Source organism: Aplidium turbinatum, chromosome 13 (genome assembly GCF_918807975.1).
Source record: "Aplidium turbinatum chromosome 13, kaAplTurb1.1, whole genome shotgun sequence".
Lineage (NCBI taxonomy): Eukaryota > Metazoa > Chordata > Ascidiacea > Aplousobranchia > Polyclinidae > Aplidium > Aplidium turbinatum.
The window spans coordinates 1,282,734-1,296,894 of NC_137484.1; the positions used below are offsets into that span (position 1 = coordinate 1,282,734).

The 14,161-nt window shown below is 37.2% G+C and overlaps 1 protein-coding gene and 1 long non-coding RNA gene across 3 annotated transcripts in view; one reads left to right on the forward strand and one right to left on the reverse strand.

Annotated features, from left to right (window-relative positions):
* The window catches only part of LOC145782572 (cell division cycle protein 20 homolog), a 144,069-nt gene that overhangs the window by 19,514 nt on the left and 110,394 nt on the right, over window positions 1-14,161 (reverse strand). For both annotated transcript variants that reach the window (XM_082594384.1, XM_082594385.1), the window contains one exon: window positions 7,463-7,597. In XM_082594384.1, the coding sequence (XP_082450510.1) occupies window positions 7,463-7,597 (135 nt within the window). The remainder of the gene's footprint in view (window positions 1-7,462; window positions 7,598-14,161) is intronic.
* LOC145782012 (uncharacterized) lies at window positions 4,504-5,420 on the forward strand. Its single transcript, XR_014290807.1, has 3 exons — window positions 4,504-4,575; window positions 4,974-5,112; window positions 5,299-5,420. It is a non-coding gene; the product is annotated as an uncharacterized LOC145782012 (long non-coding RNA).

The window sequence follows — 14,161 nt, forward strand, 5'->3', positions numbered from 1 at the left end:
TTGGCATTTTGGTTTTGTCAAAGCAGTGTGTTGCACTGCTTTTAATATTTGGTGCATACATGGCATCATCCGATGATAACAGTTATAAGCATAATTTTAATGCTCTTTTTCTCTGTGTGGGTTAGTTTGTTGTGTTATGGTAATTTATAAACTGTACTAACTACTGGTACTGGTGTATGTATATTATATATATATATTTTTTAGGAAGCTTTTTGTGGACCTTTGTGATGGGAAGTTGTCACACAGCATTGATCACCCAACACGGAGTGGAGAACGTTTGTTTATTTTATTCGACTTTACACACAACTTTAAAAACATGTACAACTAGGGGCGTGAGACCAGAGGGGGGGGTACCCAAAAAATAGTATATCCAATTTTATTTTGATAGATCTACTAAATCTAGGCTGTATACCAAATTTTAGGTCAAAATATTGAAAAACCATTCATTAGGGGCAAAAAATGTGATTTTTGACCCCAGCGAGGGAATTTTTTTCATAAAAATTAATTTTGGATATAAAATCTGACACAGTTGAGGGAATCAGTTGATTTAAAAGTGTATTCCTACTCATTTTTCAGCAATGAATCCATTTTTGGTGGTTAAAATCATCTACCTCATGTAGAAAGTGGCCAAAACTTAAATTTTCTTCCAAAAATACTGAAAAAATACCCCTCGAAAAAAAAATTATTGTAAAAATTTTGTTGCTGTGCCCCCACATCCCAATTCCAGTATTTTAAGCCCTCGTGTGGGATGGTCAGAATAAATGCAAACATTTTGGTGCAATAAAAAGTGAAAAAGCTCTTGAAATGGCCAAATGGTGCCATTTATGGTGTTATATACATGCGAGAATTTGAAAATTTGCTTCATTACATAGCACATAATTAACTCACATAATATGTATGAACACAGTATATTGAGCACAAGGATAGACTATAGTCAGTGTTGTGTCCCAGGGGTGAATGTTCTTCCTCAATGCATGTGGAAATTCGAAGGTTTGTATTTGACTCTTTCTTTGTTTGTTTATTATATTGATGGGGGGAGATTGAGAGATTAGCAGGGGATTATATCAGGTGTTTTGAGAAGAATATTCACCTCTGATGTGTCCCAATATTTCTATGTTGCCATAATGAATGTTTATGCATATCAGAATTATGTTCATATTTACTGATATTTAGATCAGCAATTGTGCATGATATTGATACACTTAGAAGGTAGGTTTTGCTTTGTTGAATAGAGCTTCGATTTCTTTGGTATTTTTCAAACAGAATTTGTTTGTTCTACCAAAGTCCCACTTTCCTGTAATAATAAGCCTTTTTCCATTTTCATTTGTAAGGATCTGTCCTACATCAACTTTGTCATCAACTGGTTTTTCTGCATGTAGCCTACCCAGTAAACATTCTTTTCAGAGTCCTTTCTTACAAGATGTTCAATACTATAATCTTTGGCTGAAAGCATCTCCTTGAAGAATCCAATATACCAAACTACAGTATCTCGTTCCACCATAATGTAGCACAAAGTTCATTGGCCTCAAAAAGAGAAATAGGAGCAGGTTGGTTCGAGATTATTGCCAATGCGTCTTCATTGGTAGGCAATGCTACATGAGCAGATGATATTGCTGTGCCATAGGAACCGCCTAACAGTATGCATAAATTTTCCACCTTTTCTTCAATTGAGATTCTACTTTGGCGGTATAATTCTGGATTAGATGTGCTCGTTTATGAGGATGAGTGTGAATAAAGAATGCTAGTTCAGTGCATACAATTGATTTAGTATTGTCTGGATGTTGTTGGAGCACAGCTAACAACTCATCTTTGGTTGTGCATGGACCATTCCAGCTCTTGCATGAAGTGAGAAAAAACAAAAGCACACTGATCACATCACAAAACTTCTCACTTCCTGCAAGAGCTGGAATGGTCCATGCACAACCAAAGATGAGTTGTTGGCTGTGCTCCAACAACATCCAGACAATACTAAATCAATTGTATGCACTGAACTAGCATTCTTTATTCACACTCATCCTCATGAACGAGCATCTATTCCAGAATTATACCGCCAAAGTAGAATCTCAATTGAAGAAAAGGTGGAAAATTTATGCATACTGTTAGGCAGTTCCTATGGCACAGCAATATCATCTGCTCATGTAGCATTGCCAACCAATGAAGACGCATTGGCAATAATCTCGAACCAACCTGCTCCTATTTCTCTTTTTGAGGTCAATGAACTTTGCGCTACATTATGGTGGAACGAGATACTGTAGTTTGGTATATTGGATACTTCAAGGAGATGCTTTCAGACAAAGATTATAGTAGGGGAAGGTCAGGACCCATGATCATGGTGGGAGCCATAATCCACCCCCGTTTTTTTTAATATAAAGTCCTCTTTTTGCATTTTTTGACGTCATTATATTTTTTATGCTTGGATAACTTTCCCACAATCCTTTGGTCAAAATTGTACTAAAAATGAAGGTGCAAAGAGGATTTATAGGTTTTGGGTTAAAAAAGTAAATTTTTTTGGCTGAATGTGTTTTAAAATAACTCATTTGTTATGCAAGAAATGTTCATGAACTTTTTTGTAGTGGTAAGTGATGTATTTATGATGAGATTAAGCTGAAATTTTTTTAGATAGCAATGTTAGTTTTTTTTCAGCTGTTGTTTCATTTCTGAACGATCAGGTAGGGAGCCTTGAGTCACCTTGTATTGGGACCTACAAGCCATGACAAGTGCCTGTGATAGTAGATGTTAAAGTGTCATATGACATCATTTTTTTGTTTTCACACCTTTCCATTAGGATATATAACAATTCTGACTTTTGTTTCGTTTGCAACTATTAATTATGCTATTTCACATGAAAATTCTGACAAGTCATCTCAAGGAATCATTTGAAAATTCTCCATCGCTTATTTCAAAATTTAAACCTTGGAAGCTGGCTTGAAGTTTGATTTCACACATAAATAATACAACTATGTTTTAGAATTGTATTTTTGATATGGCGAAGTGATTTCTTTGCTAAATTACTATATTTTTTGGCTTATCGCAATTGTGGCTTATCGCTCCCCACATGTGGGGTGCGATAAGCCGCTTGGCGCGTGTTTATGTTTTTAAGCGTAAATTAAACATTCGCTGAAATAATAACTTGTGCTTTTGCTGTAGAGTAGGTAGCACTACAAGGCATTGCAAAACCAATTTTTCGAGAAAAATATTGAGAAACGTAGAAGATATGCATCTAAAAGAAAAAAGTGGCTCGCAGGTCCCGACCTTCCCCTATTGAACATCTTGTGAGAAAGGACTCTAAAAAGAATGTTTACTGGGTACATGCAGAAAAACCAGTTGATGACAAAGTTGATGTAGAACAGATCCTTACAAATGAAAATGGAAAAAGGCTTATTATTATAGGAAAGTGGGACTTTGGTAGAACAAACAAATTCTGTTTGAAAAATGCCAAAGAAATCGAAGCTCTATTCAACAAAGCAAAACCTACCTTCTAAGTGTATCAATATCATGCACAATTGCTGATCTAAATATCAGTAATAATGAACATAATTCTGATATGCATAAACAATAAACATTCATTCTGGCAACATAGAAATATTGGGACACATCAGAGGTGAATATTCTTCTCAAAACACCTGATATAATCCCCTGCTAATCTCTCAATCTCCCCCCACCAATATAATAAACAAACAAAGAAAGAGTGAAATACAAACCCTTGAATTTCCACATGCATTGGGGAAGAACATTCACCCCTGGGACACTACACTGACTATAGTCTATCCTTGTGCTCAATATACTGTGTACATATATATTATGTGAGTTAATTATGTGCTATGTAATGAAGCAAATTTTCAAATTCTCGCATGTATATAACACCATAAATGGCACCATTTGGCCATTTCAAGAGCTTTTTCACTTTTTATTGCACCAAAATGTTTGCATTTATTCTGATCATCCCACACGAGGGCTTAAAATACTGGAATTGAGATGTGGGGGCACAGCAACAAAATTTTTACAATAATTTTTTTTTCGAGGGGTATTTTTTCAGTATTTTTGGAAGAAAAATCAAGTTTTGGCCACTTTCTACTTGAGATAGATGATTTTAACCACCAAAAATGGATTCATTGCTGAAAAATGAGTAGGAATACACTTTTAAATCAACTGATTCCCTCAACTGTGTCAGATTTTATATCCAAAATTAATTTTTATGAAAAGAATTCCCTCGCTGGGGTCAAGAATCACATTTTTTGCCCCTAATGAATGGTTTTTCAATATTTTGACCTAAAATTTGGTATACAGCCTAGATTTAGTATATCTATCAAAATAAAATTGGATATACTATTTTTTGGGTACCCCCCCCTCTGGTCTCACGCCCCTAGTACAACAACTTTCTTAACAGGAAAATAATGTAACTTCCCACTGTTGGCCATGAAAAATTGGGTGAAGCCTATTGTGCTGAATTCTCAAACACCAAGAAGCTGTAGGCCTATGCTCTGGAAGAAAATAAGACTTTGGAAATAGCCCACAGCTTGAAGAAAGTATCATTAAATCCAAGCAGTATAGCACGAACTTCTCAACATGCTCTGGGTAAGTAGATATGTTTCTTATACCTTGGTTACTTGTTTATTTCACTAATGATTATGGATATAACAAACTTTATATTGTACATAGACATAATTTAATGTATTGTTATTTGTTAGTTAAAATAGCGGTTACTGTGTTATGCAGTACCAGTGCTGTATTTCCATAAAAACAGCAAAGTTTTGTAATATAGCAGCTTGATGTCAAGCCTTCTTGGTAAATGACAACCTCTGGTTATATGAACAGGTTTGTGCTCTTTTTACTGCAGCATGATTAATTATTGAATGACTATATAATTATTAATTAGTTAATCATTAAATTCCTTATCCATTAAGTTTGTTGTTGTGAACAATTCAAATAAGCTTCATGAATGAAAGTATATTATACCATAATGTACTTTCCAGGTGTATTCAGTGAATCCACTGCCAGAGGTTTGGAATACTATCCCAGCACCTACCCTCCATTCATGCAGACTGCTCGGTACGTGAAATTTGTGAACAACATAATTATGGAAAATCATGTCAGTAAAAGCACCATATAAAGGTAAGTCTTGTTTCTGAATTAAATAGGTACTGTCGCTAAGAACAGTCACACAATAGTTATGGTTTTAAAAGCATTTTTTTAATCTGGCCAGCACTCAAAATCCAGGTCTGGTATATCCCTATTAGTGTCTACTAAAGTACTGTATATCATATTATACACAAAATAATTCTGGTTATGTTTTGGTAGATTTAAGAAAAAGAGACCAAATGTATATGGAGATGAAGGTAGTAGATGGTGAAAATCATGCAGCATTGGCATACTTGCAAGAAGCAACACAACTCTTAAAAGAATGGCAAGCATCTCATAGATCTGGACTTACAACCGAAACCTTCACAGCGTGCATACAAACTATGGGGGTACTCCCTGAATTAACTCGGCATTTGCAAGATAAACACAGTTTCCAGTAGCTATGTTCTGTCTGGCAAACTAATATCGGATCCTTTGCAATCATCAGTTTAAGCAGAGCCACAATAGTGGGTAGATTGCTTGACCCACGTGCTCCGTTGAATTCTGTTGTTTGTACTTTGTATGCTTGTGATATTTGATGTATGTTCCTACTTGAAGTCTCTGGCCTGACCCGACTGAGATACGAATCCGGTGAACAGTTACAATAACTGTTTGTACCTTTTCGGAAATGTCCAAGCATTGTTATGTTCAGGCTATCCAGTATCCACACCACCTTACTATTTTTATTAAAGAAATGTGGCCTTTTTCTCCAAAAAGGTTGGATGTGTTAAATGTCATTATCAAATTAAAACGGTCTAGTTTTAGTGTAGTACCGGTATTTGAAGAAACTTTCCCTTTCACGCATTCACTGTTACATCATTATCACTGCAAATTGTATTATATCTATTGGAAGCCAACTTTGCTACCGCTTATTGGTAATATACTTGTGATAATCTCTAAAATGTGGTCTGACGAAGTGAGTTAAGTTGCCCTCAAAACATCAAAAAATAAATGTGGTGGATCAGCGTTATGTATTGACCTCTTAGAACATTAATTTAAGAGAACATTAACAAGTTTGCAGGGTTTCCAAAATCTACCCTACTAGTGTCCGGGGCAAAAACAAGTGAGCCATCCCGTACTTAAGAGATCCCTGTGCAAAGTAGAAGCATAACATATTGTAATTCAATCAGACTTTCTTTATCATGAAGATTAAGGTCGCATGTGTTGACATCATCGATGCATGGATTGTTTATCCAAAACTTTCCATGTCGAGGATCTTCATGTTACGCGAAATGAATCGTTAAAATTGTTAGCCAACTCTTTCAATTGTTGACTCAACGCTCAGCACCTCTTTTTACTTTTTTCACCACTCCCTTTCACCAGCATTTTCCACAGCAAATCGGCTTGTCTTCATTCCATTCTTTGAAAAACAAGATCTTTGCTTTCTCAAACTCCGGTTCTGGCAAATTTCCATTGCAGGCCTGACTTTATCGCGCAACTTCAAACTTATCTAATTCCAAATTTTCGTCTCCAACGACTTTGAAATTTTTCAAAATCAAGGACAAAATTCCCCATTTGTATATGTATTTACGTGTTTCAAAACTTTTTGAAAACTATTATGCAATTTGTCACAAAAACATTATCAACGGCACAGAATTAGGTCATCAAAAAGTTCACCTTTATTATCAAACAATTTTACGTGGAGATATGTCAGTTTTACAGCTGTGCATGTTTCACAGTGCGATCACAATTTTACAATATGCTAATGACTCCACATTAAAATAAGCTTTGCAGAAAGTAAGATCTTTTGCGGACCAGCAAAAAAATTACACGGACCGACACCGGTCCGAGGACCGGCGGTTAAGAACCACTGATCTTGGGTATATTTTGGGTGCTGAATTCAAAAATCACATCAGTTCTCAGAAGGTACATAAGTTGGATGGTCTACCATAGACAGATGGTCTAGGTGACTCTTTTGACCAGTGGACCATCTAGCTAGAGGGGCTTCTGACTAGTGTACCTTCTGAAGGTAGGTCGGTCACTCCAATGGTCATGGTGTCATCATACATCTCCAAATGATACAAAATAAAATCATTTCCATGAATATATGACAAATTTTCAAACACTTTATTGGCTCATAAGGTCTTTATAAAACGGTAACAGTAAGAGAAAATTCGGCCAAAAAGCCAATATTATGAGAAAAAATATCATGCAAAAATCTCAAAAACCTGATGTGATGGGTAAAATCTGATGTGATTTTTGAAATCAGCTGCTTCAATATACCCCAAATCACATCTTACATTGCAGACACAAAATTTTTTATCTTTTTTGTTGGGCTGTGTAATATGTTAAACTATTTTGCTCATATCAACTTGTTTAAAACATAATTAAAAATACTTCCTACCTTCACGGCAGCTTGATGGTCTGAAAAAGCGTGCAAAGCATCTGTGGCCATTCCGCTGTAAATGTTGACCAAGTTATCATTGCCTCCGCTTGCAAGGTATCGACCATCTTGCGACCATTCCAGTCCGCAAACTTCCTAACAAATAAACCACCCCGCTGAGAAAGTGTGAACGTTCAAATAGGCTATCGTATATACTCAGTGACGATCGGTGAGGGAAAGCAAGAAAAGCAGTGCTTACCTGAGCGAAAACTATGCAAAATATAATGACTGAATTCTAGGTTTAACTTCTTATTATTTTTATCACGTCTGAAAATTACTGTGTTCGTGACTAGAATTACTCGTAACACTTGTGAGTAGTCTAAGTCCTCACCAAACCACATGTCTTGCCTATAAATGCCAATTAACGCATACGCTCCTGTCAGAAACAACCACTGAGGCTCCAGGAAAGCAACTTGCAAAGTTGCTTTCCCCACGTTCAAAAACGTCAAAAAACGCCTTCGTTTTATCCAAACCTCACTCGTTTTGCAAAACGTCACCAGCTGCTTAGCCAATCAGATGTGTTACGGTTAGAGTTGCTTTCCTAGTGACGTCAATGCGTAGCCTACAATCGTTAGACTATGTCGTCATACGCACAGAATGGTCTCTCGTCACGGTACACAGCACAGCATCATAAAGGCGAAATAATTGTTGCTGTTTTTTGATGTCTCCTCGCCATGTACTTTAGCCTACTAGCTGTCATAGTCATGCCTTTGCCCTTTTTACAGCGTTGATATAACGTTACTTCGCCAATGAACGTTCAGGTGCGGATGCAATATTTAGTTCGTTATGCTTCTATACGCAGGAGGCAAACTTATCCAGCTTTTTGTACAAATTGCTTGCGGCTGTAATGTTTAGGCTTAAGTGTTAGTTTTTGTAGTGTAGGCCTAACTGAATATCTGAGAATGAACATTCATGACGAATTAAATATTTAAACAACTATTATTCCATTTCTAACACTGGATTTTGGTCCTGCAACGTTAAAATTAAGACTGTTCATGACTTCTAAACATTAAATGGATGTATGATCACGACATAGGCGAAGCACAATTTGACAGATTTTTATTTTTGATTTGTTTTGGAAATGCTCTCAGAGTGCACCAAATTGGAAGTGTTTTTCAAAAAATTCTGGGGGAGGCCCCCCAGACCCCCCGCTGGAAGTGTTGCCGAAGCCAAAATTGTTAATGTAAAATTGTTATCAATTGTAATACTGGTGTTCGTTTATCTCAAAGTAATAGAGCAAAAGTGTCACTTTTTCGATTTCCTTGCAATCAGGATGCAATTCAATCTTGGATTAAAGCTATCCCTAGAGGACAATATGCAGTCACTTCCTCCAGTAGAGTTTGTGCAAAACATTTTTATGATTCAGACTTTATAACAAGTACTATCGTACCAATGTCCGGTAAAGAAGAGTTGCAAAAAGAGAATTGTTGCAACTGAAAAAACTTCGCCTAAAGTCGTCAGCTGTACCAAGAATATTTCCACGTTTACCTGGTTATCTGACAAAGCAACAGCCACCTAAAAGATCCACTTCTACCTCTACAGCCTCGGCAAGACTGAAAAAGGAAAATGATTTGCTTAAACAAGTAACAGAACAATTTACAATTCAAGACTCATTTAATGATTTGGATACTTTGGAAATTAAAGTAGGTGAGGCTAGTTTACCTTCTGGGTATACCACAGTAGTAAATCAACGGTCAATGGAGTTCCATTACATCTCGTACAATGATAGTAGTAACTTTGCTCCAAAAATAATTGCTTCTGTAGTGGTTGAACACAATTTGGAAGTAAAGGCTTTTATAGCCTCAGTAGAAGTTCCAAGTTGAAAAGCTGGATACTCAACTCCTTCGATCTTAGTTTGAAAAAGTGATGAATGCACTAGATCAGTGCTACTCAAACGCCGGTACGCGAGCACTTGGCTGCTGGTACGCGGTCAGTTAGGAAGTGCAGTTAATTTAAGACTATTTGCCCTTTTATGCGACGATGTGCAAGCAGATCACAGGCAACTATTATTTCATTCTAGTGTGCATTGGCTGTCGAGGGGAAAAGTTTTATCACACGTATATGAGCTCCGAAACAAACTGGCAGTATTTTTGCGTGACAGAAAGCCAGATTGGGCGAAGCTATTTCTAGATGAGCAATGGCTTGCTTTGCTAGCTTACATAACTGACATTTTCGTTATTATAAATAGCCTTAACACTTCAATGCAAGGAAAAAATGCTTCACTTTTTGCAACAGCAGATAAAATTCACGGCATGCAACGAAAGCTGAAAGCATGGAAGATTTGAGTCTCGAACAATTGTTACGACATGTTTCCTAAGTTAGCTACTGTTATTGACGATGCTGGAGACAATTTGGACGTAAAATGTGTTCAAGATACTGCCACAGAACATTTGTCAAATTTGGTGGAACGTATTCAACATTACTTTCCGGAACAATAAGATGCACGAAGAGAAAATAAATGGATTCGAAACCCATTTGCACCAACTGTAAACGTAGAAAAGTTAAATATAAATATCGATTTAAAAGATAAATTATTGGATCTATCTGCTGATGAAGGTTTGCGAAAATCTTTTGAATCAAATTCCCTTGCAAGCTTCTGGGTCAAAATAAAAGCAGAATATCCAAGATTGTGTACCATGGCTATTAAAACACTGCTTCCATTCCCCCCAGAGTAACTCCCTGTGCCGGTAAAGGATAATGGTTTGATCTTGCAAGGTAAAACATCATAACCTTTTTGTAAAAGTGTAATATTCATCAAAGTACTTGTGAAGCCAACATTTTTTATCATCGCCAAAATATTTTTGCTCCCTTATGTCTATGCATTTAGAAGTAGTAAGCCGGTGAAATTTTTAATGATTGTGGTAATTTTGGAATTATTGGAATAGAAGTCAATTTGATAACTTCTACAGGAAGATGTCCAATTTCAGTACTAGCTTTTACTGACATGGGGTATAAGTTCTGGCTTATTTGACATGGAATGATCTCTGATAGTTCCAGTCTTCATAGTCAAAAATTTTACTTTCGGCAGGAATACACTTTTTACCAAAACGCACTTCAATGCTTTTGGCGAAACATGCTTCAAGTGCTCCTTTCTGAAAGGCTAAAACAAACTTATTTTATTGGTGATAATGCTTTGCTTCACATTGTGCAAATTAACTAACAATGTACTCTTTTATTTAGAAAATGTTCATGGATATGTGCGGAACAACAAATTGTCAAGTTGCATCCTACAAGGAAAGAAAAGCATTTGTACCTATTATTTGACTTCACACACAATTTTAAAATTATTTTTAATAATTTTCTGAATAGAAAGAGTATGCACTTTCCTCCTGTTGGTGAAGATCATAGACACATCCTTGGTGAAAAATGCACTGCTCATTTTGAGCATATAAAACGCTTGTATGCTCTGTGCTGAAAGCAATGCTGGGTTCCTGGAAACATCAAGATTTGTGAAATTCATATATAACATTTTGGAAAATCATGTCCGTTAAATCACCATTTAAGGGTATGTCACTGCACTGATATCGCAAATTTTACATATATATAAAGCAGACCACGTACAAACCAACAACAACAGCTTTTCTGCGAAACAGAGGTCAGTGGAAGAAGTTAAAAACAGTGAACCAGCTAATATTTGGATCAATCTTATTAGTGCATACGACCCTAAAACTGTTGTAAAGTTTATTATGCTTCCTGTCCACAGCATTATCATTATTGTAACTGTCTCCGCCGCCAGTGTAGCCAAATCGTTTGGCATCCGCTGGCTTCGATCAGTCTTTCAACAAAGTTGATAGGTTCTCCATTCTGTTTTGTCCTTTGCGATGTTTTGCAATCGATGGAGATGTGGTGTGCTGAGCAGGGATTCCAGGCCAGCTTTTCTGATGTCAGATCTCAGCAGTTGTAATAAGTTGGTACGGTGACGTCCGGTTCGGCCTTGGTACTTTTTGCTGCCAATTATTGCAAATTCAAGGGCTTTCTGGGGAGGTGAGTCCTGGTGAAGTCTCAGAATGTGTCCAAACATGTTCCATCTCATGGTGGAGATCTTGCAAGACAATGGTTCACTGTTGCATATTTTGTAGAGGTTTTTGTTCGAGATAAGACTGCTTGGCCAAGTATGACCAGTTATGACACGTAAATGTCTTCGATGACAGGCATCCAATCTTTCAAGACTTGCTTTGGTAACAGACCAGCTATTACAGTTGTAGATCACAATTGGGATGCAGTACGCGTTGTACAATCTTAGTCGCAACTGTAATGGGATTCTCGATCTCTTGCTCCATAGTTTCCAGTGTGATCTGAAAGCGACATTGCCTAAATTGCAGCGAGATTTAACATCGGCAGTGCTGCACAATGATGATCCCAAAAGTTTGTGTGTACGCCATTTTTCGTTACCTCGAATCGGTAGGCTATCAGCATCAGTTTCATTTGTGTCTGCAAGAAATATGTGGGTGAATTCAGTTTTAGTCTCATTCATGAAAAGATTGTAGTTTTTCAGGTTCTTTGTAGCAATAGATTGTAGCATATCAAGTGGCTGTCTTTCCTCATCCAGAAACTCAACATCGTCTGCATACTCCATTTCCAAAGGCATGCATGTGTCAGATATAGGGGGGTTTGGTCTGGAGGACTGCTCTCGCACTGAGCTCAATGCTGCAGATAGGTAGCAGGTGAAGAGTATTAAGGCTGTCTCCTTGAGGGGAACCGATGGATGTCTCAAAGTTTGCGGACATTTCGTTGTTAATGCGCACATACAGTTTCGTGCCAGCTAGCAGGGTGCGGGTTAGTCGCAGTTCATCTTCATCACAGCCAGCTTGGTCTAAAATTTGAAGGTTTTTTTGCGTTTGATGGTGTCAAAGGCTTTGGACATATCTATTCCCATTTTGTGGAAGTCCCATTTTCTAGCCATTACCACTGAAACGAGCATACGTTGTGCCCATACAATGTCAGCACAGTTTCTGCCACGTTTGAAACCGCTTTGGAAGGGTCCAGTGAAGCTGTCAATTTTGTCTGTAATCCGATGCAAAATGATGGAGACAGCACTTACATCCACAGCATTACTTGTGAAAATTTTCTGTTTTTTTTTTAATCAAATTAGATCATAAGCAAGTGGTAGAATCACTATCACCAGCAACTATTTCAACACGTACAAGCCCTTGACAGCAATTCCAACACATTAATAGCCAAATTCAGGGCTTGTAGACTACATGAGGAAACATTTGCTACTGATAGCGGTTCGACATGTTACTTTCCAGGCGTCACACTCTCTTATAAACGGTTACATATTAATGCAATGTTATTGATTACATCTTATGCACAGTGCATTCCTACTCTTGCCATAGAAGTGAAAAAGGCTTTAATATCATCAGTTTTTGCTGACCTAGCAAAAATAGGGTTGCCAGGTGATTGTTTAATATCTTACCGTACACCGCCAGCCTTTACCTAAAAGGGCAACTAGCAGTCGCATCATATGTAATTGTTGTTGTGGTTGTTAAAGTTGGAAATTTTTACAATTTAAAAAAGATAAACAAAGTTTTTTCTTCAAAAAATTTGTACCTGGCAACTCTGTGCTGGCAACAAATGCCAAAGACAAAATCGACTACATGTTTAAGGTTACTGAATATTTTTGCGTGAAATTTTACAGAAATACTCTACATAGCAATAGTCACCCTGTGTGATAATTCGATTTTTGATTTTTTTAAATTTTTTGATTTTCACATTGCCTTAATGTCCGAATCTGCTTTCCATCTGGTCCTTTTGTGCTTGATGGCAGGCTAAGTTGCAGAAATAAGCTGCTTGCCGGTGTGGTAGTTGATGCACGTAGTCTTTGACGATATTTTGTGTACTTTTATCACACCTTTTTGCCACTGCAAAATATTCACTACAGGCCTTTAAGCTCTCCAAATCTCCCATGGCCGTCAAGAAGTCATTAAATGACCTCCGAAACTAGCAAGAAACCGAAACTAATTAGAAACCATCGTGTCGGTAGGCCATGTTTGGTCTCCGGCTTCCACAAGCCAACGCTTCTCCGTTCCGTTGATATTTGAAACTGTTTTTCTACAACTTGCGTTCGCAATGCAAACGCGAGTGTTTTAACTTCGTATGTGAAACTTTTGTTTTTTCACTCATGTACGCAACCTTTTTTCCTAAACAAGGCAATGTCTCTAACATGCTGACGAGAAATACTGCTGATAAAAATTTTGCTAAAAAGCTGATGGTCAACCTATACAAATTCGACGACTAGCTCTACAACTTTGTGCTCATCCAAATAGGCACAGATATCACACTGAGAAAAACTAAATTCAAAATTGTAGTTTTGTTGTTTGTTTTATTGTGCTATCATCATTAAGAAAGGTTGAAAAATACTGGTCTAACGACGTTGCATGAAATATCTGCACAAGACAAGAATTAGGTAGAATTTGCCTTGTAGCGCCTGCGGCTTTTTTCGTGTTTTCATTAGTCTAATTGCCGTTGTGAAATTTGTGCTTGGGAGGAAGTTGAAACGCTGGCTGAAAATTAGGGCGTTTCCTCGGAATTGCACCACTTATCAGGGTTTGATTTACATACGTAGTTTTACGTTGTTGTAGCGTTGCGCATTTGACACATGCTGCATTGCTTGAAGAAACAAGCCTTCTTTAAATCAATCGTTCAGCGTGAAACACAGTG